This window comes from Poecilia formosa, unplaced genomic scaffold, assembly GCF_000485575.1.
Source record: "Poecilia formosa unplaced genomic scaffold, Poecilia_formosa-5.1.2 Scaffold39, whole genome shotgun sequence".
Taxonomy (NCBI): Eukaryota; Metazoa; Chordata; class Actinopteri; order Cyprinodontiformes; family Poeciliidae; genus Poecilia; species Poecilia formosa.
In genome coordinates, this window is record NW_006799978.1 from 1154976 (window position 1) to 1182476 (window position 27501).

The following is a 27501-nucleotide window of genomic DNA, read 5'->3' on the forward strand; positions in this document are numbered from 1 at the left end:
CAGGGCTTTAAAAAAATATAGTGCCATCTAGGGGTGGGCAAAATAAATCTAAAGTTTTATTTTTATTTTGTGGTAATGTACCAACAATAATGAAAAGTAGAAGCAATAAGAAAAATGACAACTTCAAGCAGCTGTGTGCCACGCTAATCATAGTCCCACACTGTAACTCTATTTAATCATATTTTGAAATGTATTGATATTTACTGAGGCTTTCATCAAACCAACAGTGAATCATTTTGACAATACAAGTTATGTTGTTTTTTTTTATCATTAACTTGTGGATTAATCTTTAGCACAATGAATCCACACTTTTATCATGATAAAAAAAAGTTCACAATAACAATAAATGATACGACAAATGCTACACTCTCACTTATGTGGCCAGTCTAATCTGGTCAATTCTTTATCAAATTCAAAAGTTCCAGAAAGAATAAAATATTTTTCAGCTTCATATGAGGTCTGGTAAAATATTAAAAAACTACACTCCAACCCTCGCTTTGAAAAGTGGGTTCTTCCAAAGCAGCTAGAGTTCTACAAGAATCTGAAGTTTCAACTCCGCTGTTCTGACTCCCTTGTGTCTGTATGTGCTTTCATTAGCTCAAGCAGTGATCAAAAGAATGTACTTACACTCAAACACAAATCACAGAAGACCTGGCCAGGACCCACAACAGCCCACAATATCCCACTCTCCAGGAATTAGCGTGAATACCCAGAGGGGCCAATTTATTGGTGAGTGAAATTCATAAGAAGTTTCAGGCAAAGAGCAAGACTGGATCTTAAACCTTTAAACCCACATTAAAAAAGAGAAAAGGATCCTATGGTCGTTTCAAAGCAAACTAAAGAAAAATGTAATGATGAGATGGGAAACTTGTGATTTAAATTTAAAAATTGTTGCTTGCACTTGAAATGTCTTATTTGACTCACAGTACCTGTTCAATTTTCTCTTTTATACTAATAAAGTGAATAAAACAAATATTGGTGTATATATACACACAGTGAAAGCAAGACTGTATTGGAAGCTGATGCTTCCTGTCTGTGTAAAGATCAAGCTATGGTTAAAGTTGACCTTTTTCCAAGAATAGTGCTAAATTCATGGAGTAGAATATTTTGTTTATGTGTCTCTACATGAAACTACATCCCCAGCGAACTATATTACTACCTGAATAATTGACAAGTCATATTAAAGCAGAAAGCAAATATGCTAGCATTACCCTGCCTCTTCAGCTAGCTGCTCTGTATTTAAACATTGTCAGAAGAAGTAAGATGTTCAATAAATGACTGGAATCAGACACAGTGGGGGAAATACTTATTTAAACTCCAAGTTAAAACCAATATAAATAAATTTATGATGGAAAATTTATACAATATGGGTGTTTCAACAGACACAGAAGAAATGTCAGCAAAATATCCAGAAAGAAATCTTTAAATAAGGGCTAAAAGCTGATTTGCATTTAATCAAGTAAGTACTTAATAAGCATTTTTAAAGTTCAGTTCAGAAACTCAGTACTACACATGTGAAACTGACAGTTTCACATAGTATTATTCTACGGCCCAGTGTACATATTGTTTTTAGACAATCTGCAGAGTTAAAAGATCAATGACTATTGATAATTTCACTATCCACATAAGCCAGCTTCAGTCAGTTATAGTGCTTCACTTTAGCGCCCCCTGTGGTCTAAAGGAGAATTACAAAGATAAGTCTCAAAAAAATATTGTTTTTTTTCTTGCCTTTCAGTCCTGAGTAAAGGTAGTGTGTCATATGGCAGAAAAAAAGTAAAATAAATACATAAATAAAGCTTTGCTTGTCTTCAAAACCAAACAAAACAAAAGTGTAATCTGTAAGCTCCCCACATTTTCCTAAAAAAGAAAAAAAATGGATTTATCTTATCCTTCAGTTTCTATACATGCTATTGTGGACTTAAATGATCACACACAAAAAAAACATTCAGTCAAAGGTATTTTAATCTGTATCATCTTCAATAAAATGTACAATATAAATTGTTCTCTTTTGCTTTCTTTTGATGTATGCTTTACAGTATATTCCATCGTTTTTTGGCCACATGAAAAATTATGCTTTTTGTTTCACAGTGAACCTGTGCATACAGAGTATATCAAAATATAAAGTCTGAACAGAAACCACCTAAACCCAGGTCATAAAGCAGAGAGACAACAGCTTAAACATTTGACTCTGTTAAGCTCCCTCTTTTTTGCACCAAAAAAACAAATCTGAGTGGTTTTTGTTTAATCCATTAGAATTATTTTTCTTTCATACACTGACTTAAAACACTTGAGAAACTGTAAACAGGGACCTCTGAATTCACTTTATGTGACTAATCCTCTGCTGCAGCAAACTTTACATTAATCTGAGCACGTTCTAATCAGGCAGACATGCTAAGAGTTCAGGTAATGTTACCTTGAAAGATTTCAGTGATAATTTTGATATAAAAGTGACCTTGGTGCTTCTTCATTAATGAGACTAGCATGTAACATTGTCACAGTTTTTATGTAAAGCTGCTGTGGATTTCTAAAATATTATGTGCAACTATTGGTCCTCGAATCACACAAAAGAGCCTGGAGGCTAGTGGGAACATATGCATAGTTTTACTTTGTTTATTTTATTTTTAGTGCAGCATCATATGGTTTCATCTTTTCTATACTCGATGCGTCACAGACTGAGTAATCCATTCAGTGGAATTAAGAACTGAATATATATGTAACCTTTTGCTGTATTATATTTTTCTCAGACAAAGTTCTTATTTTTCCTGTTCAGTTTTTCAAGCAAACATAAATTCTTTTATATTCCTTTGTTGGCATATCCTCACAAAAGGCTTTTAAATACGTCTCTGCACTGTCCACCGACAATCTCTATTAGTCAAAAAGTCAACCAAAGCAGACATGCAGTGCTGTGGAGAATGAATTTAAATATCAGAGACAACCAGAGTAAATACAAAGCTGAGTTTTCATAGAGTGACTTAATTAAGAGAAAAATGTTTTCCAAACCAGCCTGTCCAACCTCTCTCTAAATGATGAATTAACTGGGATTAGCAAATTTCTTTTAGTCAATTTCAGTACCTATCTTATGAATACTGCCAGACTTGAACAATCAGGAAATCTCTTAAAAAGAAAAAGATCCCCAAAATAAAAGCATTGTTCCCTGTTCCAAAGAAATTCAAGAATTGGACAGAAACAAAGTCAATCATGTCTTCAAAGGGTTACAAAGCCATTTCTAAGGCGTTGGAACCCATATGAGAGCCACACATGGAGAAAGTTATCATTTTCCACAAAGGCATGTTAATAATTACATACAGCTTTAAAATAATCTGTGATTGAACAAGACCAAAGTATACGATTTTTAAAGGTGTGTGTCCCCTTACATCTGGTGTGAAACTAACAGCATTAAAGAACAACACATAAAACAGGGTGTAAAACATGTCAAGCATGGTGGTGGTAGTGTGATGATCTGGGAACACTTTGTTATGCCAGGAACTAATTGACTTGATGCGATTAATAAAAATCTCTGAACATCCTGAAAAAGAATGTCATCAGTTTGTGACCCTAAGCTCGGACAATGATCACAGTTTTCTGGGCTGATGTGTTAATTCAGATTTTTTTGGTCTTAAATCGTCTCTAAATATGGCAACAAAACCAGTAAGTTGGCAACAGTGCAGTAACTATTGTTACTCGGATGTGATCTGGCACCAGGTTTGTCAGTCAGTCCTCTCTCACAGCAGAGCAGACCTTTGCGGAAGTAGAGGAGATCAGCGGATAAGCTCTGTGTCACTGATCTCCCAAAAATGTACAAAACTGAGGCTAATTTATTGAAGCAGCTTTACAGCGATCCAAAACAACACCAAGTCCACATTTGATTCAGAAGAACAAAATCCTAATTTTGGAGAGACCCGTTTAAAGCTTAAACTTAAATCCAAGTGAGACACTGTGTCACTAACTTCAACTGGCTACTCATGCATGAAACTCCTTGACGTGGCTGTATTAAAATTGTTCTGTAAGGAGCAGTGGAACAAAACTCATCTACAGAAATGTAAGAGATTGCCAGTTACCAGAAACTCTTGAAGGAAGTTGTTGATACCAAAGGTGGCACAGCAAGTTACAGTATTAGATTCATGGGGGAAATTAATTTTCTCCACAAAGTGCCAGTGTACTTTTCCAAAATAGGTCCCAATTTTTAAACTGCATTTTACTAATTTAGCTTTCTCTGATAGCATTATTTGCTTGTTGATATGAAACATTTAAGTTTGGGAAATGTTTTCACACTACTGTTTGTGTTGTTTGTTGTGTGTCAGCTGTGTCAGACTTACGTGCATGGCCAGGATGCTGCGCGGGATGAGCTCCCGGTACTGCCGGATGGTAAAGTGCCACGTCTTGATCCTCATCAGATCATCGAAGGCGAACTCCAGTATCAACCGACCCTCCGTGCAAACCTGGAGAAAGATCCCATATTTACTGTTACCTCACATTCTTTCTCATTCTTATGTTTCCTTAACTGACTGGTAGGCAACTGTCAGATCATTGTAACACAGGAAAAAAAAATATGTTACAGTTTATTGTTCAAGTACGATTTCTCTAAAAAAGCTGGAATTGTTTTGTCTCAATTCTGGAATTTGCTAAAGGACTTGTCAAGCTATTATGATCCCAATATTTACTCTTTCCTTGGGCCCCTAAAATGCAAAAATAAAATGTAATCTGCAGAGGGGTGTGTTTACACCAGAGACAAAAGAACTTCAGGTCAGAGAGAGTTGCCAATTAGGAGGAGACGGAGAGAGCCAGAGAAGGGGAAACTGAGAGGGGAAAAAACATTATTTCGCCCCTTTAGCTGAATTCAGCTCTTGCCGGGGCTCTTGCGCTTCCCCGTATTTCGTTGCTGTGACAACCAGGCAAGAGACGGGAGAGAGAGAGAGAAATGGAGAGACAGACAGAGAGTGGGGGGGGGAATCAGCTGATTAGTTGGCATGGCAACAGCAAAGATGTAATCCCACCAGACACACTCTAATCAATGCCCCCAGCGCAGATGGTCTCCTGAGGATCAACAAGAAAGAGGCTAGCGGCCATACTGAACCCCCCCGCCCCAACACACAAACACACACACACCCACCACCGCCAGCCCTTCATCCCACTACCGCGACCCTCCCCTTCCTCACCCCCATCCCCCTGTTCCCAGCCAACTACCTCTGTAACTCACGTGCCAACACACTCAGTTATTCAAAAAGAAGAAAAAAAAAAGAAACAGAATCTCAGCGGCGCTAAAATCACTGCATGGAAAACCGTCTCTCTGCTGTTTCAAATAGAAAATTAGATACCGTGAAATGTTCCCACTTTTATCAAAAAGTCCTGTTTGCTGATATATACACCCATTAGAGAGTAAAAATAAGTTTTGTTCAATAACAAAATGTTTTATACAGACACAAACTTTTAGATTACATGCAAAAATAACAAAATGCAGAATAATTATAGCCAATAAGAAATAAAACATTGTGTATATGACTCTGTTAATCTATAAAAGCTACAGCAAACCATCAACAATGCTCAAACAATATGCTGAGTGTAATTTCTATTGTTATACAAATTTGCATGTCTTCTTTTCCAAATGCCATTTTAAAATTGTTTAATGTCCTTAACTGTAATGTAATTTTTTCACAAGTTGGGTTATCTGCTCTGTTATAGTTGTGTTTCTCTTGTTAAAGTCAGACTTGCTGCACTTAATATTAAAAAGGACAATATGTCATGAGAAATTTGGGATTAATTATTTGGTGTCTTGTTTAATATGGTTTTGTAGCTTGGAAAATAAATCTTTTAAATGAGTGACACTTCAGTGTTTAGTCTGATATATTTGCTAGAGCTGGTGGATTTTAAATTAGGTCTCTTGTTATTTTTCAATATAATTTAGTTACTTATATTTCCTCTTCTTTTGGTTAGTAAGTTAATTTAAAAATCGAGTCAATAATTGCCAAAGTGAAAACAGAGATAAGATAATCCATAAATTTAAGGATTTTGTAGCCTTCAACTTGCTACGAAACACTTCCTGATGTTTTCTGTTATAAAAAAGTATAAAGGCAATGATTTAAATTTAAATTTGAAATATTGTTAACAGTCCACTTTATTGAAATTAGAATTAGAAGAAACTTAGAAAAGAAAATCAACTTGGGCTGTTTTTTTTTCTTTTTGAATTGCATTTCATCCTTTTAATTACGTAGTGGATTATTTTTCTACCCCCTGGCAGCATATTTAAAACTAAATATTAAGGTGAGCATGAAAAATAAAAAAATAAAAACAAGTAATTCCTGACATCATTTCTGAAAGTTAGGTTGTTTCTCTGCATGGCATTTACCCAGGAGCAGTGAAATAACTTGAAATGTATTTACCAGTGAATCAGTGTCTTATGGTGCTTTCCAGGTCTATTGCCTACAGTGAAACAACAATGCACTATTGATTCCTTCTTCCATAGTGCCTACTGTGTCCTTAGCATTGCCTTCTAATATCGCTTCTATTTCTCTCTGCAGTCCTTCTGCTTCTCTGCAACCCATAGATAAAATCATAAATGGCTTAAATCAGAACCAGAGAATAATACTGTACTCTAATTGTCAAGCCCAATATATGCACAAGAATTTGTCTTTGTGGTGCTGGTGCAGAGACAAAATTGCAGCCAAGGCTTCATATTTTCCATCAGGAAGATTCAATCACACAAGCTGGTTATTTCTCCACAGCAAAAGTCAGTTGGTTAAACCTGATATTTTCTCAACAAAGCTCTAGCCTATTATTTTTTAGCTAAACAGCTTTCCCTTATGAAAAACTAAAAGAAAGAAAATCCAGATGAATTAAAAAGTGTTCCATTAAATGCTACAGCCCCTCACAGAGTCCCCATTGATTTAAGAGCAGGGTCATAAATCTTGCACACAACGGGGCTGAGATCTCTGGCTCAAAAGAGCAAGAAAGAATAACAGTGTCCCGCTGCTGAGACACTATTCAATACTGTGCCTCAACCTGACAATCAATTAACGGAGGAGCTGAGAGTCATTAAATTGAGTATTATGAGCATTTATCACAACTTCTGATAAATTTAAACAGGATCAATGTTGACTAAATATTCTAATTTAGAGCAACTAAGTGGTTAGACACTTAATACATGACGAAGGATTCTGACAGCATGAGACATTTAAAAGTATGATGGTATTAACACACAGATATTTAAACCAAAATAAATAACATGAGTAATTGTTATTAAAACAGGAAATAAAAGGTTATTAAAACTGCTGGTATTCACTTTTGCAGAAAATGTATATTTGTGTTTTACTGCTCATTAAAACAAACAAAAGCTTTAGTTTAGCTGATTAACTAGTTCCTGTTTAATTAGACAGGTTGTTGACAGACATGTCGCTTATTCTGTGCAAACAGCCAAAAGTGTTACCATAGTAAGTGTATTAAGGGGCTTTTTTTAGCTGGGGTTTTCACAACTTACAACTGTAAAGAATTTCTAATAAATAACTTTGAATTTTTCAACAGAAAAGTGTAGCAGTCATTTGTCAGCCAGCTGAAAGGCAGTGCACAGCAAAAGCTGGGGAAGTCCCAGGGATTATGTTCCTCACAGATGCAGACATTCTGGTCCTGGTGCGTCTCCTGATGCCTCGATATAAGGACTTTAAACCATAAAAACTCAGTTTAAAAATGTTGATACCAGTAGGTAAACCAAGCCTGTATTGCACCGTGCAAAAGTACAAGTAGTACAAAAAAGTAGAACTTGATCTTGGTTCTGCTGTTTTAAAACTGTTTTTAAAGAGAGACTAATTACTATTTTGTGCTGGATCCAAATTAAACATTTAATAAATGCATGGCTTATTATTTTTAAGTAAATGCAAATGTAAATTGAATTAATTTCTTTAAATTTGAAAATCACTAGTGCAACTATTGACACTGGTCATGGTCACTATTGGCTCTGAGTCATGAAGTTAAAATACAAATGAACAGTTTGTCTGTTGACTAAATTCTGAATAATAAAATCTGTTTGTTTTTTTTTGTACATTAATTCAGCCAAATTTTTTAACTGGTGACTGAATAATTCACATCTGAATGAAACAAGTTTCAAACTCCAAGCTTATATTAAAACGAGTAAAGATGCAATTTTCTCTTGATCGGTCAAGACAAATTAGAGAAATTATTTTATTTATTTAATGCATCAAAAGTAATAATGCCCACCATTCTTAGCTTTCCTTCAAGTTTTAGATAATTTGATGATTGGATGTCTAAATGTATAATTTGTCCTTCTGTTTTAAGAGAAATATTGTATTCATTTGCATCATCAGAGCCCAGTTAATTAATACATATACATAAATTACCAAAGAGGTACATAATTAAATGTATTCAATGGTAATGAACAAAACAAAAACAGTTTGGTAATAATCCCTTTTCATTTTTAACCACTGGTTAAAAAAAATCCCTCCTGAATTAGATACAGTTGAACTGAAACCATTGTGTCACAAAGTCGCCTTTTCCTCTTTGCTTGCCTCCCAGCATGCAGAAACCCCAGCTGGGCACCAGTAACAAGGACCAAGGCCTCAGAGCTAACACACTCCGGTCAGGGAAAGCAAGGCCTGCTGGGTACTGAATAGAGGTGTTGGGATACTGGAAGGTGGCTGAGAGGTTGGGAGCTTTTGCTCAAATTGGCACCCCGTGTCACCTTGTCAACACCTCTCAGCCTTGTGAGTCACACACACACATTTTCCACCTGCACCTAGAGAGCTCGCCCACTCAGAGAACCCCTGTAGCTCCACCCATTCGTTAGATTATAACACTCCGCCGTAGCAGGAGTGACATCAATTCAGGGAGAGAAAAAACTCAAGACCATGGGGTGCTGAACAAGAAAGTCTTTACATCTAGCTTGTATTTATATTTCCACCAGTAAAATTAAATTAGGTGATTCTGGAATGCTGTATTTGTTCAACAGCTTTGCAGCAGACAATAATAATTTACAACACATCTCATTTTACAAACTGCAGCCAATGATGATTAATAACGGGGTATATCAGTATTTTCTGACAGAAATGTGGGTACAATGTTTCCCACTAAAAACAAATCCTAAGGTTAATCTTTGTTTTTATTGTAACACTACAGAAGATTTGTCTAGAAGCATTACACTAATTAAACAGGCAGTTGGAATTTATTCAATGAAACGCTATGAAGTCAAATCAGACCAAACTTCTATTGTTTCAATCAGATGGATTATGATTTTGAAGAAATGAATTAATAAATAAATATAAAATGTTCATTCATTATTGTGGCAATTAGCAAACACAAATTAGTTTAGTAGTTGTAACTAACCTAAAACAAGAAGTTTTGTCTGATTTAATGTCAGACAGTGAGAAAAAAAAGAGATGCATGTGTCTTTATTTGGAGAATGTAAACTTCTGGTTTCAACTGTGCTTTCAAAAACCTTGAACAAATCCAAGGCTGATAAATGAAGTATACGGGCAAACATGTTCAGCTGATCATTGTACACAGCCTAGTTTTATGAATGCAGAGACTCATCGTTGTTAGAGCAGCAACAGAGTTAGCTAACCCTAACCCATCTACAGCACAGGTGCCTGACAACCACAGCTAATACGAGGTGTTCATTGGTAACCACTGTCTAATGGTTAAGAAGTTTGTTAGCAAGCTTGACTTTAGTATTAGTGTTTTAGCTTAGCAAACTGAATTCATTATAATCTTCAATTCTTACTTCAACACAAGACAGATATTCAACCTCAAGTCTTACAACACTTTTTATTGATCACTTTATTTGGTACCCTTACTAGTGCTGGTATGAACCCCCTTCTTACCTTTAGTATACCCCTCAATTATTTATGGCCTTATTCTGACAAAGTCTCAAAAACATTCATGAAAGATATTGACACTGCAACAGACTGACGACTTGTCCAGGGTGTACCCCACCTCTTGCCTGGAAAGTCAGCTGGAGATAGGCACCAGCAACCCTAAAGGACCCCACTAGGGGACAAAGATGTTAGAAAATGGATGGACGGACGGACGGATGGAAGATATTGACATGGCAGCATGCCACAGTAGCAACCAATTTGGACATCCATAACTTAGTCTTAACTGTCACTACATCACAGAGGTACTCAGGTGGATCCACATTTGGTAATTGTGGAAGCCATTTTAGTAGTTACCAAAAATGGCTTCCAAATTTTTGGTAGCTACTCAAATGTATTGACTACAATCATCTGTGAATAACTAAAATCTGTAAATACTTGAGACCCCATCTTAAAATGGGGTCTCAAAATGGGGATGATTAATAGTTCAATTATCCAATGTACCTTCAGTCATTATGCACAGTGAAAACCATTTTAGCACCGTCACAGAAGCTAACATTCATGGTCTTTCTTATCTCTGAAACCAATCAGCAACATGAAAAAGAATGGTTTTGCTGGATTGGCTGCTTCACAAACACGACAAAGTATCATGTGAAGTTCCATTGCACCAAACTAATTCAGCTTCCCAAGGTGCATCTTCTTTAGAATATTTTAGATCTGCTCGACAAAACATATCAGCAATTAAGCAGTGTTTCCACCAATAATTTGAAGTTGCGTTCCACAGAATAAGGTGCAAATAGATGGGTTAAATTTGAATTGAACAGCAAACACATTCTGTGAAATAATTTTTACAAGACCCCTACTACTGCGGATTTACAAGAACACCAACTATTGGCCAGTGTGTTACCAGTACAAGAAGATGTCCACTGTATTGCATTTGTTGTTTCTTGCTGTTTTGATTTTCTGTTAATGGTGAAAGGGTTAAAATGCACCCATATGTGAAGTTTTTTGTTTCTGTCTCCGATCATTACAGGATTCCCAGACTAACCAATTAAATTGATGCTAACTGTGCTTTTAGAACTCATTGAAAACATTTAAGAAAAACAACAGGAATCTTACTCAACTTTTAATATACCACAATATTTTTTGAAAAATATGCAAAGAATTAGACTTTTTGAAAGACGGACGGAGGAGCAGAAAGAGACAGATACAGGCAGAGAGAAAGAGAAGGAGGCAGAGGCAGAGCAAGAGCACGAGTTGGGAGCTGGGGATGATTTCTCCAGGGATGAAGGATGCGGGTATGTGTGTCTGTGCGGTATGTGTGTGTGTCTGTGCGTCTCGAGGGAGCGGGGGTGGGGAGAGAGAGGGGAAGAGAGGGGGGATGAGAGAGAGAGCGTTGGAGTAGAGAGCGAGGGAAGAATGAGCGAGCCGGCAAGGCGGGGAGGGGGATGAGCAAAGCGGCGGTGGGGGTGATGTGCTGTGGTGGTGGTGTTTGAGGGAAAGCGAGGCGAGGCAGAGCTGATTGAGATTCGGGCCTCCAGAGCTGCAGGCTCGCTGCTGCCGCTGCTGCTGGGAGCTCAGACAGAACACGCTCAGTTATTGGAATTTTTTTTTTCTAATGAATTAATTCTTCTCATCCAATTTAGGTGAAGATGAAAAGAGAGCAAGGCTGCAAGCATCAAATTTAGCTTTTTGTTGACCGGGCCTAGCCTGTTCTGCTCCCATTTTGTATGGTTAATATCTGACACTTGTAATATATTATAGCTTTTTTTGGTCCGCTGCTTTCGAGAAGCCTTGTTTACAAAACGCAGAGAAAACTCAAACAGCAACAACATGAAAAGAAATTTCCTTTTTCTATTACTTGACACATTCCATTCTTATTTATTAACATGATAACAAAAGAGCTCCTCTCGTTCCACTTATACTAAAGTATAAACTTGTTTACACATAAGCCGACACTCCACCCTTGCCTACAAAAATTGCCCCCGTTTTTCTCCCCCTGATTGAAGCTAAACTTTTATTCATGTAAATATCTGCCACATTCAAAACAAGAGAATGGTTGAATGAAAAATAATGCTCACTGCTACAGAGTTAAAATAAGCTTTCTATTAAATTGAAGCCAGATATGGTGATGATTGAGCAGATGTTAGGAAGCTTTGCCTTTGGAGTACCTGCAGGCCTGAGAATCAGTAGGTTGATGTAAGCCAAGGTTAAAGCTCCACCTTGTTGCTGTAGTTATTTCAGTTAATGTTCTTATAAAGTAACTTGGACTAAGTTTCAAATAAAGAAGATAAACTATAAGTATCTGATTTATAAGAAAATATCAACATTTTGTAGGTTCTGCTCATCTCCTTCAGAATAACTACACATGTTGTGACATTGTTTTTTATCTTGCCACAAACACTTAAGATTATATAAAAATAATGAATAATAGTGACCAAAATTAATATTTTAATGATAACAAAGCATAATAATGTTAAAATTCAATGGTCAATAATATTTCCTTTATTGAAAACAAATCCTACATAAATACTTCAAGGATTTTATTAACTACATAGTATGAGATCAGAGGTCAGTAAAGTTGATGTAATTATGTGTTAAATAATAAAAATGCATAAACTCAGATATAGGCTAGAAACTGTCAGAAGACTTGTAGTTGAGAATGATTCTTTGAGCAAAATCTAGCTTTATCTAGCTTAGCAACAGTGAAAATGCTAAAGCTATGCTCTTTGAAGCAGTCATTGCCAATTTGGCTGTCATTACATGACATTATTAGTTACCTGATTATGTTTTAACTCTTAATTACAGGTCAACTCTCATCATTTTTGTCAGATATAACAAATGAAATCAGAAAAAAATTATTTCATTAATTAGAATTTAACTTAATTTAGCTGAGTAACTTTTAAGGATTTGTTTTTATATAGATTATTTGTTTTTATAAATCACAATGCTGTATCATTTCAATACAAGAAAGGGCATAGGACTTGTCAAGCATTAAAAATCAAATTAAGCTAATTTGAGATCAAAACTAACATCCACTGTCCAATGTTTTATTCCCAAAAAAGTTGCTTGCTAAAACTCAAGTATTTCTAATTCACTTTACAGGCTTACAGCCTTTGGCAGGTCAACTAAAAAGTTAATTATCTGACTCACACACACAAACAGACACGCATACACACACACCTGTGAGTGAGTGCATACTGTCAAGTCCTGAAAACAAGAGGGGTGTATAGCCGTTTAATGTCAGAACAATCTGGTCTGGCGCTTCAGCTCAGGATTCATGGTAGAGGGAACATGGAATCCCTTTAGCTCAGCTGCTTGGCGCTGACAAGGTATCTGGCCTCAGATTCATTTAGACAGTCAGCAGAAGAACACTAAGAGTCAGCGAGCCATCTGGATCAGACCGTGGAGGAGCAGATATTCACTCCACCTCACAGGGGAATTCTGTCCCCAAAGACAAAAGCCGATGAGCTCAGCATTATTGCTTTCAAAGGACCTTTATGTCTGCTTTGGATCATTTTACCAGTGCAATTAGTGTTTCCTCTCATTTTGCTTGCTTCCATCTGTGTGTCAGTTACAATACAATCTAAACCACACTCTGCAGGCATCTTACTCCGGTCCTGATAGCTTTGCCTTTGGAGTACCTGCAGGCCTGAGAATCAGTCGGTGTCTTTAGCACTGTAAATGCCAGAGGGCAGAATGGCCAAATTTCTGATAGAAGACAGAAAAGTAAATATAAAGGATATTTCACTTAAAAATAACTACACTGCTTAGAACAAATATTTGGCTAAAAACAATGCTTTGCATGGTTAAAAATAAAAAAATAAAAAACTATTTTCAATGATTGTTTTTTAATATTTTTTTACTCAATGGAAGTATTACATTTGATATGTATAAAACAGTTTATTTCATAATAAAGAGATAGAATAATCATACAATTCACTTATGGATAAGCTGACATGTTTGGCTCTGCTTTGGTCAAGAATAGGCATTTAAAAATACAGGAAACATTTTTTATTATTTGATAAAGACACGAGCACCTTCCTGTGTCTGACATCAAGTGCCACTTCAAACAGCAGAGACAGCGTGAAAGAAAGAGGAAGAAACGGAATCAAAGGGTTTAAATGGGTTTGATCTTTAAGCACTTTAACACCTTGTCTCGCCATTATCATAGCACACAATCAATTATTTATGGAGAGAGAAGCTCAAGGGTCAGATGTTACCTTTGTAAACATTGGCTTCCCATGCTGGGTGACCATGGTGCACTGATCACAGTCCAGGGTGATGCAGGAGTTGTGGAAGGACTCCTTGGAGTGTTTCAGGATGTAATGGAGCTCGGTGACGCCGCCTTCAAACACTGTGCTGAAATAACGGGGTATCAACGTCCGGCCGATTGCTGCAGGGAAGAGAGAGGAGAGGGCAGGCATGCTGAATACTGAAGGAGCCCAAACATGAAATGATGCAGGAAAGATGGGATCAGCTTATGGACAAACAAAAAAGTGCTGTTGCACACCAACAAAATCCTCCATTTATATTTACTTCATTTTTACTCTAAACTTGCAGGTCTTTTTTCTCAACTGACAGAAATATAAGGTTTATTAAAGTAGCTTAATATCTTGCTTAAGGAGCCTTCTGCATGAGCCGTGTTGTTCATTTAACCAGTTATATCCCAACAGGGAGATTTTGCCACGGCAGCCTGGGAATTTATTTGTCTGTTAGTTAAAGGTTGCGACAGTCTTGGAAACATTAATAACCACTTCACCTTTTTTTTTTTTTTTTTTTTTTTAATAGCATGTTACAACCACTAACCAAAATGCATTTTATTGTATTTTTATGTAACAAAGCAATATAAAGTAGTGCTTAGCTTTAAAGCGAGAGAAAAAATTATACATGGGTTAAAACTTTATGATAAAATCAAAGGTTGTGGTGCATAAATGCATTGAACCCTTCCTGAGTCAAAACTTTGTAGAACCTTCTATCACTGTAATTACAGCAGTATATATTTTGGGGTATCCAATAAGTTTGCACATCTGCACACTGAAAGTTTTCTCCATTTTCTTTGTGAAATAGCTCAAGCTCAGTAAGCCTGAGTGAAACCTTCTATTCTTTCTTCAAAGGCCACTCTATTGGATTTAAACCTGGACTTTGACTGGGCCATTCAAACACATGAAAATGTACTGATCTCAACCCATGTCATTGTAGATTTGGATGTATACCTAAGTTTATGACATAGAGTGGTAAATATGTGATTTAAAATGTATTTATTTCATTCATACCAAAATGATCTTTACTTGTAATACTCTTACAGGTACATCCTGAATGCACATGTGAGTAAACAGTATTGGGTCTGTATTCTGTTAAATGTATTTGTCAATAGAAAACCCTCTTTGTTACTTAAACTGCTTTGCTTTCTGAACCTTAAAGGATTCATTTGGGGCTGATGAAAATCCTTAAGCGCCTCTTCAGCTTGTTTTGAAGTTCTGAACCGAAGCAGAGAGACAATTAGTTTGACTCTGCATTAAAAACTGGAAACAGCAGGAGGTAGCTGGCCTGGATGCATGCCAGGACCGGAGCTCAAAATCAACCTATTATTTTTGCACAACACCTGTGTGTTATCAGGTTAAACAAATGAGATAAAGGGAGATCATTACAAAACTTCAGAGAGATTGGTCTGAACTTTGGACACAACCATGCTATTTCCTGCTTCTTGGAGATATTTTAGGCTAGACTAATTGCCTCCTGGCTCAGCACACAAACCGTAATAAGAGCGCTATCTGTCTGCCTTTTTTTTTTTTTTACTTTCAGGAGGATTGTGAAATACTCTATTCACTAGCTAGTTTATAAGAAGTATATAAGAATTTATGAATTTTGTTCAGATTCTATTCAAAAAACAAACAGCAGAGCGTGTACATTGTTGCAAATAAATATTTTAAGTTACACATATCACAAAATTAAGATTTAATGAATATGATGCATGAAAACATAAAACACATTCATAAATTTGAATGTGAGGTTTGTTAGGTGGTTTTAAACACATTTCTGTATAATTTTTTTTAATATATATTATCAAATAAGCTACATTTTAACTAAAAAAAACAACTTAAAATAAGTACAAAATGAAAAGCACTTAGCAGCGCTGCTAAGGGCAAAAAGCTAAAAGGGAACCAGTAGCTGTGGTTATCAAAGAAAATTACTTTATTCTGTTATGTTTCAGATTAAATTGTAAGTATGAGGAATCCATAAAAAGCTTTAAGAAGACAGGAAGAGACCAGGTATTCCAATGACCTAAAGTGATACTTTGTTTACTGTATGACACCATCTACTGTATGTCACTGACAATCATAGGAGCAGCATAGTTATTAGGTCTGTTACCTGGCTGCTTTTAATTAGAACATGAAAAGGTGAGTCCTGATGAAACTTCACAATGATCGTAAATTTAAATATAAAATCATGAAAATGATGACCTTCTAATTGAGGCCGGTTAGAAATATGAGCATTCAATTCAGCAGACACTATATGGATGTTGCCGGTGTTATTGATATAAGCTTCAGCATTTCTGCCACTAAAATCGATACTGGCAGTAATAGTCCATCCAACTAGTCACATATATTTGCATGCAAAGCAATAAATGCATTTCACTTAAAATATTCCAGCAAACCAAAGTTAGCATCCAGGCATTGTTTTGTGATATTGATTTTTATAAATGTTTGCAAACTGATACATTGTTATAATTCAATCCACCTTGCCAAAAAGACAAAAAAGGTTTTGGATGTCTTATTTTCTCTCTAAGTGTAATAAATAAATCTTCCCATAAATAAGTGAAAGTCCAAATAATTCACAACCCTTGATATTTAAAGATTTGTCCTTAATCAAACAGTAAACGTTTCAGTATGTCACTCTCCCAAAACAGGCTATCTGTGCAACATGTATAGTCCAGGTTTTACATAATCTTCAAGTCAGTAAGATCGCATTGAAAAATGCAAAAAAGATCCCCCGCCCAAAGAGATTTTTTAGAATAATAAGATTCCACGACTTAGTGTAGTGTTAAACTGACTTATTGAGAAAGACAGCTTCTGCAGTGCAAACCTTCTGCAGAAGCCTGAAGAGACAATGAGCAGGCTGCATGATGAAAACCAGAGGAGGAGTCAGGGAGGGAGAGAATGTCTTCAGTGGTTTATAGTCCTCAGGCTTTGTCTGGTTCCATCTTTCCTGAGCTAGCTATGGCTTCAAGGAGAAGCACAGATGATACAGTATTCATGCTGCACCACTCATGGATGTGTTGTAAAGTCCTGCCAGAAACCAACTTCTGAAGATGTGGGTGTATTCTACAAGTCTTTCAGATTTTACTTTTTAATAAAGGATATATTAGGATGTTTTTTTTTTTTTTTGTGAATAAGTTATTTTGTGAAGAGAATAAAAAAAATTGCATTTGAATAAGAAGCTTCAAGAGGGGTTTCAAAAGCTATGTCTCACCGTCCCTCTACCTTGACAACATAATTGAAAATTCCTCTATATCTCCTCACAAAAACCCTAAATGAAGTCACATGTTGTCTCTCTGCCAAAATGAACAGAAGCACAATAAGTTTAGGAAAAGTAAGGCATATGTATTTTTAAAAATACAAAATCATACAAGATTTGACGAACAGCAAAACAGACATTAAAAAGTAAAATCATCGTTTAAAACAAGAAAAGTAATCTTTTATAGTAACAGCATGAAGTCGCACTGAATATTTTAAAGAAAAATTCAATGTTTCACATTTATTTTTTCACATTTATACAGTTGCAGGGCAAAAAAAATCACCATTAAAAAATTAGCATTTTAAAAAAAAAATCAATTGTTGACAATCCTAACAATTAAATACATTAAATTATTAAGCACTTGACTACATCTTCTAGGACTTTCTAATTAACAATGCATCACTTTCTTTTTCTCTGGGGTATAAATATGATGTCACACAGTGGCCCACCTCTTTCACCTACTGGTCACGAGGCGGAACAATGACACATTTTACCTTGACACCAGGCCCAGTAAGGAAGTTTCCAAAGTGTCTTGGGGTAAAGTGCTTATAACAAGTTTTAATTATAAAAGTGTTTGTTTTTCAGCAACAAACACCCGAGGTGTGTTTGGCATGAAACTACATGTGGAAGAGCGTTTCATGCCTACTGTTAAGCATGGTGGTGGATCTGTGATGCTGTAGGCATGCAAAGGCACATTTACCCACATCCTCTTTAAAATACCAGGACAGTTTGTATAAAAATCTGGTGGCTTCTAAAAATAAACAGTATACAGGATGGCACAGGATACCAATGCGTTTGCTCATTAACCTAATGCAACAAAATAAACATTTAATTTAAATCTTAGTTCTACATCCTCAGTTTAAAAGGCAAGAAGTTTTAATCAGTGACAAAGTATTACTCTGCCAAACTTGATCAATGTAACTGTAGAGATAAACTGCAGCTGATGGTGATTTAATGATCTCCAATTAACCAATTAGGACATTTAAAGAATTTAGGTGTTTGTTAGTAAAGTAAGAAAACAGCTAAAACTAGAAGACAAGACAATGTACTCAGAATCTAAAACAAGATTGTTTTTGTTGCACAACTAAATATGTAGATTAGTCATCTGCACACCACCCACAGAGAGCATCTGCATCGAACAGCTTTCACTTGGAAGAAAACCTGCAGCCTCCACTTGTGACTGCAGACCTCAATGTTGCAGTTTCAGTTACTTGTTGAGCAGATGTCCAGAACCAAGAATAACATCTTGGCAGCATATTCTTAAAGAGCCTACTTCTGTTACTCTTATTTCTCTATAGCTATAAGCTACACACTGTGGTACACACACACGCCTGAGAGCAGCTCTGCAAACACCTGCTTCATCCAAACATCACCGGGCAGTTCCACTTGAGCAAATTGACTTGCTTAAGGGCAGCTACTTATCAAATGCACAGGGAATCGGAAGCGGTATCTGCTCCATCCTGAGCTGATACTTTTCTCTTCTGCCTGCAAACTATTATTGCCCCCACATATGCAAATCCCAGCAGACATGTCTTAAATTTGATTTAAATTTCAAGTTGGATATAATATATTTGCGCACTAAAAGGGCAACAATGTTATGAAACCCAGGCTGTACACTGATGCTTAGATAAGAGGAATGATGAATCATATTCCATCCTAAATTGATTTCTACACATCTATAAGCAGCAAAAAAGACAACATTTTATAAATAACAGATGTCTGAGGTTCCTGGTATAATTGCAATGTAAACATGAGAAATGCAACTTTCACATAATTTAGAATCAAATAGGATAAAACAAAATGCAGTTAAACATTCTCAAACAAGAGTTCCCATCAGGGAACTTCTGCAGTTAGAAGCAAGAGCTAAAAGAGCGCCACCTATCATTCTTATTAAGGTAACGTCGGTTTAAAACTACAGTTCAAAGCTACAAAATGGCATATCTGATAAGCAGCCGGCTGCAGGCTAGCTTTCTGAACCCATCTAATTAACCAGCTAATATTAGCTTCATATGCGTTTGTTGCACTAAAAGTAGCAGTGAGGCAACCAGTGATAAAATTCTGCAGAATAAGCACATAGCACTACAGCTAGATTTAAAAAGTGTTTGCTCTAGAGTTTTGTTTGAGTCTACGTCTCAAAATCAAGATATTAAATAAATGCAGAAGATGTAATTATTATAAAATTATTCAATAATTTTAATTTGCTATTATTATTTGTTTGTTTTTAGAAGATCTTAGATTATGTTGGATGTTTTTAGAGTAACTTACTTAAAATGGTGGTATTATTCCAGCTAATTAAACTGTTAAAATCCGATTGGTAGTATATCAGGAAAAAAAAAAAGATTAGGGGAAACATTTCTAATAATCTGATACACAAAATCAATTCCATTAAGTTGAGGTAAGTTGAGTTACACCAGATCAGTAAAACAAAAACAAAGTCCTGATTTTGGCTCTGTGAATGTGAACATTTTTGGGATTTTCCTGCTCATCTAATGGAACAGGTCTCTCTCTTCTTCTCCATTTTGCCGCGCTTCAAATCTTCATTATTGGAACACCGGTGCAAAACAAAAAAATTGGATGGCCACATTATCCAACAGCACATGGCCTCTGATTTCAAGCAGTAATAATCCATCTTAGAGTCAACACTCTGCTGCCTAGAATTATGCTCTCTCGCTTTCCCCCAGGGTGGCAGCTTGGTCAGGAGGCAGTGGAGGTTGAAGGCTGGGGTGAGGTGTTGGGAGGGTCTAGCCTGGGAATAAAACTTCATTTAGAAGTGAAATGTCCCCTAAGACACTGGCTCAAGAGGATTTTGTGGTCAGGGCCGGATGGTAGGGTCTAAGACGGGGATGATGTGAGTGGCTGGGCGCGGAGGGGCAGCAGGGGGAAGAAACAGGGGAGGGTGGACCCATGACTGGCATGTTTTTTAAATCCACTAAAGTCAGGCATGACTAAATAACACATAAAATGTTTGGCATCGTGAGCAGCAACTGTGAGGAGGAGGAGGGAAAGAAAGGGAAGGGGGGAGTGTGCTCGGCGTAGATGACTGTGTAAATGATGCTCTTTCGCTCTCTCTGTATCTCCCAGCCTCCCTCACTTGGTCTCTACCACGGTTGAAAAACAAAGTACGCCAAGGAGTGGAGCTGACTGCTAATGCGGAGGAGCTCTGAGGAGACGAGGGGGGAGACGGGGAAGTGGGAGGAGGATGGAGGAAGGTGGGGGTGAGGAGGGGTTGTAGAGATTGGGACTGAAAAAAATGAGCAAAGGATGAAAGAGAAACAGTAAGAGGAAACTAGGAGAAAAGCTAAAAAAAAAAAAAGTAAGCGCTTGTCGATGAGGGAGAGAAGTCTGTCTGTGGGGTAGAAGGGAAAGAGATGGAGAGATAGGGAGAGGGATGCTCAGGTGATTCACAGATCTGCTCCCTGCTCCCATCTCACCAAACCATGCAGGGGTTTTTGGTTGCGTCTCCTCAACCAAAACTGTTCCAATAAAAGTCAGTGTGCGTAACTCCGGGTGACACAGTGATAGATAAGCATGTAATAGTAGCCTTGCTAGCAACTCTTGGATCATTTCAAGCACAGTAGTCCCGTGTTTCTCCTCAGATAACTTCTTCACTCAGGCTCAAACACGTTTAGGCTCCCTCTATGCTGCAGACAAACACTGGAGCTGGGCTGATTTTAAGTCCTGATGCATCCTTAGATCCTCCAGATGGGAATTCGACAGGCATGTGTTGATCAAGGGTGTTAATTCCGACATACTAACATCTATTGGGTATGTTCTTTGTGATCTTATCCAAAATGACTCTTCTGAATTGAAGGAGATGAGAGACAAAATGTATTCAAGCAACAAGAGAAGTCCAGTTGCCTTGTAAACATTTATCATTATCTCATGTACAGCTTAAAAGCAGAAGAAATAAAACTCCATGGCTACAATTGTCTATTTGTGATCCTGAGATGCTTAAACTTTGACTTTCATTTCTGGGCAAATAAATAGTCTCTTTACACGCAGCAATAAAGAACATTTATAATCATACTTTAAAGTCCATCACCAACTTTTAAAACTTTAGGTACCCAGGTAGTTGTAAAACACAGAGACCTATTGTGAAAGTTGTCTGTGTCTTTGAAGAGCTGCTTACATGTAGGAGCCAGTGGAATTAGTTTCACCGATTTATCTTTCCCCAATGCCCATTTTGCTGTAGACTTCTATGTTTTACACATTTGAAGATACTCTGTCTACTCATAAGGTTAATGTATGCAATTTAAGAAAAAATGTACTCAATGTTTTTTTAAAAAGTTCTAAAATGTGTCAGTTCTCTACAAGTATTTTCAGAATAAAAAAGTAGCATGTTTCACTTGTCAGTAAAGAAACCACTTTGTACAACATAAAACTCCTAGATAAATTCACAGTACACTGCTCTACTTCAGCAGTGTCACAGTGTACTACCAAACTCTTTAGCCAGTAAAGATGTTCAGGTGCTTTGTGTCTTTCAGAGAGAGTCTAAAATTTGTCCCCCTGAGTTTCTGGACAGCCTGCCTTGTTCCAACACAGGTTTGAAAAGATTTGAGTAAGCTGCTTTGAGTTCTAAAAACAGCCAAAAACACATCGCTTTGGTGTTTATTTATAAATGACTATATAACTTGGCACATATCACTACAAAACGTCAAACCCTGGTTTGAACAAAGCTCAGGTAAACTACACAAAACTCAGAAAAAAGGAGGAAGACAGAACTGACAGTGAGTGACAGATTTTTCAAGTCCTCTATCCCGTCCATATCTGGGCTGAGATATGTTTCAGTTAAGACTCATTTCTCAGCTATTAAAATACTAATTTGATGAAACATTTAATTTAACAAGCAGACAAGACTAAAATGTATAGTTTAAAATTAAAGCATTAAACTGGCCTCTGGTATTAAAGAACCTTTGTGTAAACTCTGATCATGACATGTCATTTAAATCCAATATTAACACATTTCTGGATTTCCTTCTTTAATCTCAGGAATATTGCCAAAATTGGAAATATCCTCTCCAGGAGTGATGCTGAAAAACTAGTCCATGCATCTGTAACTTCAAGGCTGAAATACTGTAATTCTTTACTATTAGGAGTTAAAAGTCTTCAGCTGATCCAAAACACAGTTCTGATGAAAATTAAAAGCAGAGATCATATTTTCTCCTATTATAGCTTCCCTTCATTGGCACTCTTTAAATCCAGAACACTTACACATAAAGCCCTTAATGATCAATCCATCAGAGATCTGATTGTTCCAGATGTTCCCAACAGAGCATTTCGCTCTCAGGCTGCAGGTTTATTAGTGGTAGAATGGGCGGCAGATCTTTTAGATATCAGGGTTCTCTCCTTTGGAACCAGTTTCCAGTTTCAGCCTGTGAGGAAGACAACCTTCCTATTTTTAAGACTGAGTTTAAAACTATTTTCTACTTGATATGGTATTTAACTTATGCTCCTCCTAAATACTATGTAGGTACCTTGGTATTAGCAGAATGAATGCCTATGGTTAGCACTTTAGGGTTAGTGTAACTAAATTATTAGTTAGCGGTGTCCATCACTGGTCTCTCCTAGAAAAGCCAGAGACTTTCTGCATCTGTTCTCTTTTGTCATAGACTTGAAACCGGCTCAGAGATTATCTGCTTAACAATGATTCTCTCCTAAAGGAGCTTCTACTGCTAATAACTTTTTTTCCCTTTAATATACAAAGTAATCAATTGGCGCTATATAAATGAAATGAACTGAAATCATATTTGAGTGAACACTTCAGCTAATTTAAACAGGCTAAATAACTGTACAGATGGTCACCTGTTAAAACAATGTGACCTATGGATAGTACGTCTTCTGTCTGCTTTGCTTCAAAAATGAAAACAATGCATTAAATTAATTAAACGTTGTTGCTCATATGGAATCATTAGCTTTCATTACGTGGAAGACTTTTTTTTTTTGACCTACAGGAATATGAATGACATTTCTGAAAAAACAAAAAGTTTAATCCAGTTTTTTTTTTTAAAAACTTATCACTTTTGGTAACACTTTATTTGAAGGGGGTTGAATAAGACTGTCATGACACTGTCATAAACATGACATAACACCTGTCATGAACATCAATAAGTCTTCATGAATATTTATGACTGTTGTCATAAAGCGTCATTCGGTAAATCATGACACTTTTAATACAAAGTTGACATTATTCAAAATGTCTTCGTTATGACAGCTTGTCATTAACCTCGCCAAAGATGTCTTCGTTATGACAATTTGTTATTAACCTAGACAAAATTGTCTCCGTTATGACAACTTGTCATTTGCCCTTCAAATAAAGTTCAAATAAATTCAAATTAGTTAATAAAAAGAGGAATTGTGCTGAAAGTAGAAACTCTCAACTGAGAGCAAACATAAGCAAACACACATCAATCACAAGATTAAATTTAGTCTGCACTTTGACTTGGAAGACAGAACGAGGAGCACCTTTTAAAGCAGGGCACATATTGTATCCTTCAGTTAAAGACATACTACCTATCGTGAAGAACTACAAACCCAACAAACTTTCTTTCCAATTTTATTTTTCTTCTGCACTTTGCTTCATCTCACTTTCCTTCTCGTGTTTTTATTTTCCTCCGCTGTGCTGATTGGCCCGTCTTCAGTCATTGGGGTACTCCAGAGATACAGATTAGCTGGCACTTGTTTGGACGAACACGACAAGCAGCATATGTCTCTCAAGTAATGTGTACCCAAACATGCAATTTGCAAATAATTAACGTGGTGTTAATTAGTCACATTAATTCATAGCACTTTGTTGGGATTGTTTCCCCCCGTCGGTACCCAGGATTCCTGCCAGCAGCGTCACTCAGCGAGACAGCGAGAGGGTTTTTTCCACTCCAAAGCCAGAGCGCGGCGTCAGAAAACATAAGGGTTTGTAGCCGACATAATACACTGGCAAACACATACATGCATTCACAGTGCATAGCAAGGTGTATTTTAAATTCACTTAACACTGTGTAGTGTTCAGAATATTATTCTTGACACAAAGTTTCATAAAATGCTTGCTCAACCTGGACACTGCTAGATGTAGTAGAAACTACAGTATGCCTTTAAAAACAGTTTTAATCAATAATAACAACTGCATAAAACCTAAACAAGATTTGATTTTTCAAAAAAAAAAAAAAAAGACACCAGCAAACAATTTTGCCCTGACTTTTGAATTGCAGTTTTAAAGGAAAAAAAAAAAAAACATCCAATCACGCATTTCTAGTTTCCTGCAACTTTTCAGGACTTTTTAAGAGCATAACAACTTTAAAGACATCAATGTCCTCCTCAGCTTACTTTATAAATTACATAAAGATAAAATTAGGTGACGTTTTATTTTGGTTTAGGTGAGTTCATTGTTTTTAAACTTGCTACATGTTACATTCAGTGGTTTTTGCACTATTCTGTCTGAGTACTCACAGAAAGTTTTAACAAACTATTGGAAACTTTATCAAGCCAAACTTTATTAAATATAAATACTATGAAATAATATTTCTGGAGTTATTTTGTGTTTATTTTGTATTTATATTCAATGTGAAATATGCCTGTCAATCTGTGCATGACTGTGTGGACATGTGAGCTCGACTGGGTAAATGTAGCTCTAGTTTAAAGACCTTTGAGTGGTCAGAGTGATGAGAAAAGCATTTTATAAATTCTGCCTTTTTACAGTATTACAATGGACATACATTTTTTTCACTATAGTTATTAATCAATCAATATTTACTCTCTATTAAATAGCTAAACAATAGAAACACAAAAAACAATTTACACACTACTAAGTAAGCTGAAAATTCAAATTAGCAAATAAACATATCAAACTTGGGTATTAGCTCATTTTTACTCCAGATCTTATCTGAAATATAATTGTATCACTAAAACCTTAGGACATTTAGGCAGATCTAACTGTATTTGTCAAAGAAGTTGGAGATGAACAAACATCCAGCTTGTTAACAGGTAGGTTGCAATTAAAATAAATGTAAGAGTCCAAAAAAAGATACATATGGATGCAGAGGATCAGTGGGACAGAATATGTTGTGAATTTACTGAATCTATTACCCACAGTCAACCTCACATACATACAGCACATCCATAAACAGACAAACAGCCTATGAAAGTACAGTAATGATCTACCAAGGGACACCAGACAAAGCTTGATATAATATGCACACCCACATGTATAGACAGAAATAAATACATGTAAACATACAGCAATGTTCAAAATTTAACAATAGGCTCATTTTGTACACAGTGCCACTTAGAAGTTTAAATACACACATTTTTACATAAACGTCCAAATAATTTTAGCCAGTTAATTATGCATTAGTTTTTAGTTACACAACTTTGGTTTGAAATGGATCTTTAACATTTTAGTTAATGCCAAGAAAATAGACTTATCTACAACTTGCTAAGGGAACTATATTAAGTATCTCTCTTGCATCGTCATTCCACCTTGGAGGATAAATGGTGACAATATTCAAAACATAAATGAATAAGAAGCATGTTCAGTAAAATCTTCTGTATGTAGTTGTGCACAGAAATGTAAAGATGGACTGTAAATACAGAACTACAAAATTAAAACAGAAAAATACAAAACATCAACTGCTTGTCAACTCAAATGAAAATGTGACTTTTTATGGCCACGTTCTTTATGTTTAATACTGGAAATGACAAGAAAGAATAAATACTGCAGTCTTCTGTTAAAACAGCCCCAGAATGTCAGTGAATGAACTGCATAGTCTCAAACAGGCTGAAACTCAAGTGGGCTGGGTGAGTAAGGGCAAAAAATGAAAGACAGGGAGACTGTTTACATTATTTGTTACAGAGCAGAAGAGACCTCTTCCTCTAAAACACAATATTTTAAATTAAAAAAAAAACATACAGAACCTTGTGTCTTCATTAATCAGACCTGACATTAGTTTAGTTTCACATAAAATTAATATTTTTTTGTTTTGAAAATCCAATGTTTAACTCAGAGCATTGCGATCTGTCTGTGCTGTACTGCCAGTGTTTCCAGCGTGTATTTGTTAGACAACACACCGATGTAGTAACTTATATTATGAAGCAAAATTAAGAAGCGCATGTGTGTAGGTGTGTGTGCGCGAGTGTGTTTGGCGGGGGGACATGAAAGTCAGGAGCACTCAGTGGGCGATTATGCAGCAAATGCAGTTCTCTGCACTGCAGAAAGGGGAAAAATGGGATGAAAATGAGAAAAGGGGAGCCAGGAGAGATGGGGATGATCCATAATATTTGCAATCTGCATATATTCATCAGACAAAGACCTGATTGCTTTAGCTGAGCCTAATGACTCAGAGCAAGGCACTTTTCAGTCTAGAAGGTCTGGAGTTCAATTCAAGTAACCAATTCATGCCAGCTAATTGGACAAATAAGATTTTTAATATTTAGTCAAGCTCATTGCTATAAATCATACTGATTGACTAACTTAATAATACATTAATATAATATAAACTGAAACTGGATTTGTTGGTATAAAGTACTTTTGCATTTGAATTGAAGCTCCATATGTTGTTTCCATCAGGCAGATTTTACTTTGGGACTCACTGTGACATTGTAGATGTTTCTGGATGGTTTCAGGAAGGTCCTCATGCTATTTGACCATTTCATGTTTAGGCGAATCACTGAACCAGTTGTCTGATTCTTTTTGCCTTCTTTGAAAGCGAGATCACTTGCTTATTTCACATTTTATCCTCAACATGTTTTCTTGTTTTTGTTTGGGACTGAAGGCATGACAAAAAGTAAGCGAGAAACTAGTAACATTTTTTATTATTCTGTTCTGATATTTTAAAGGATTTTTCATTACATCCAACTAAAAGTGTTGGAGGGACTGATATATATATATATATATATATATATATATGCATGTATAGAGTATAGTAAGGCAGTGTTGCCACTCTCCCACCTGTCGCTGCACACTGAGACTCAGCTGGCAGACAGAAGCTTTAAAGCTGCAGTTGAAAGTTGAATGTCTGTTAAGCAGCCAAGAGCAGACTAACTCCCCGAATAGATTGCCAAATAATTAGGAGCTTTAATAAGCTTGTTTTAATCATGGTTACTTCATGAAGAGTGAGATGGCAACAAGTTAGAATATTACTCTTAATGAAAAAAAGTTCAACATACTACTATAGCAAGT

At 36.3% G+C, this 27501-nt stretch overlaps 1 protein-coding gene across 5 annotated transcripts in view; it reads right to left on the reverse strand.

Annotated features, from left to right (window-relative positions):
• Positions 1-27501, reverse strand: part of ldb2a (LIM domain binding 2a) — a 97734-nt gene that overhangs the window by 23344 nt on the left and 46889 nt on the right. For all 5 annotated transcript variants that reach the window (XM_007551023.2, XM_007551022.2, XM_016670947.1 and 2 more), the window contains exons 3-4: positions 14039-14211; positions 4317-4439 (exon numbers count right to left, since the gene is read on the reverse strand). In XM_007551023.2, the coding sequence (XP_007551085.1) occupies positions 4317-4439; positions 14039-14211 (296 nt within the window). The remainder of the gene's footprint in view (positions 1-4316; positions 4440-14038; positions 14212-27501) is intronic.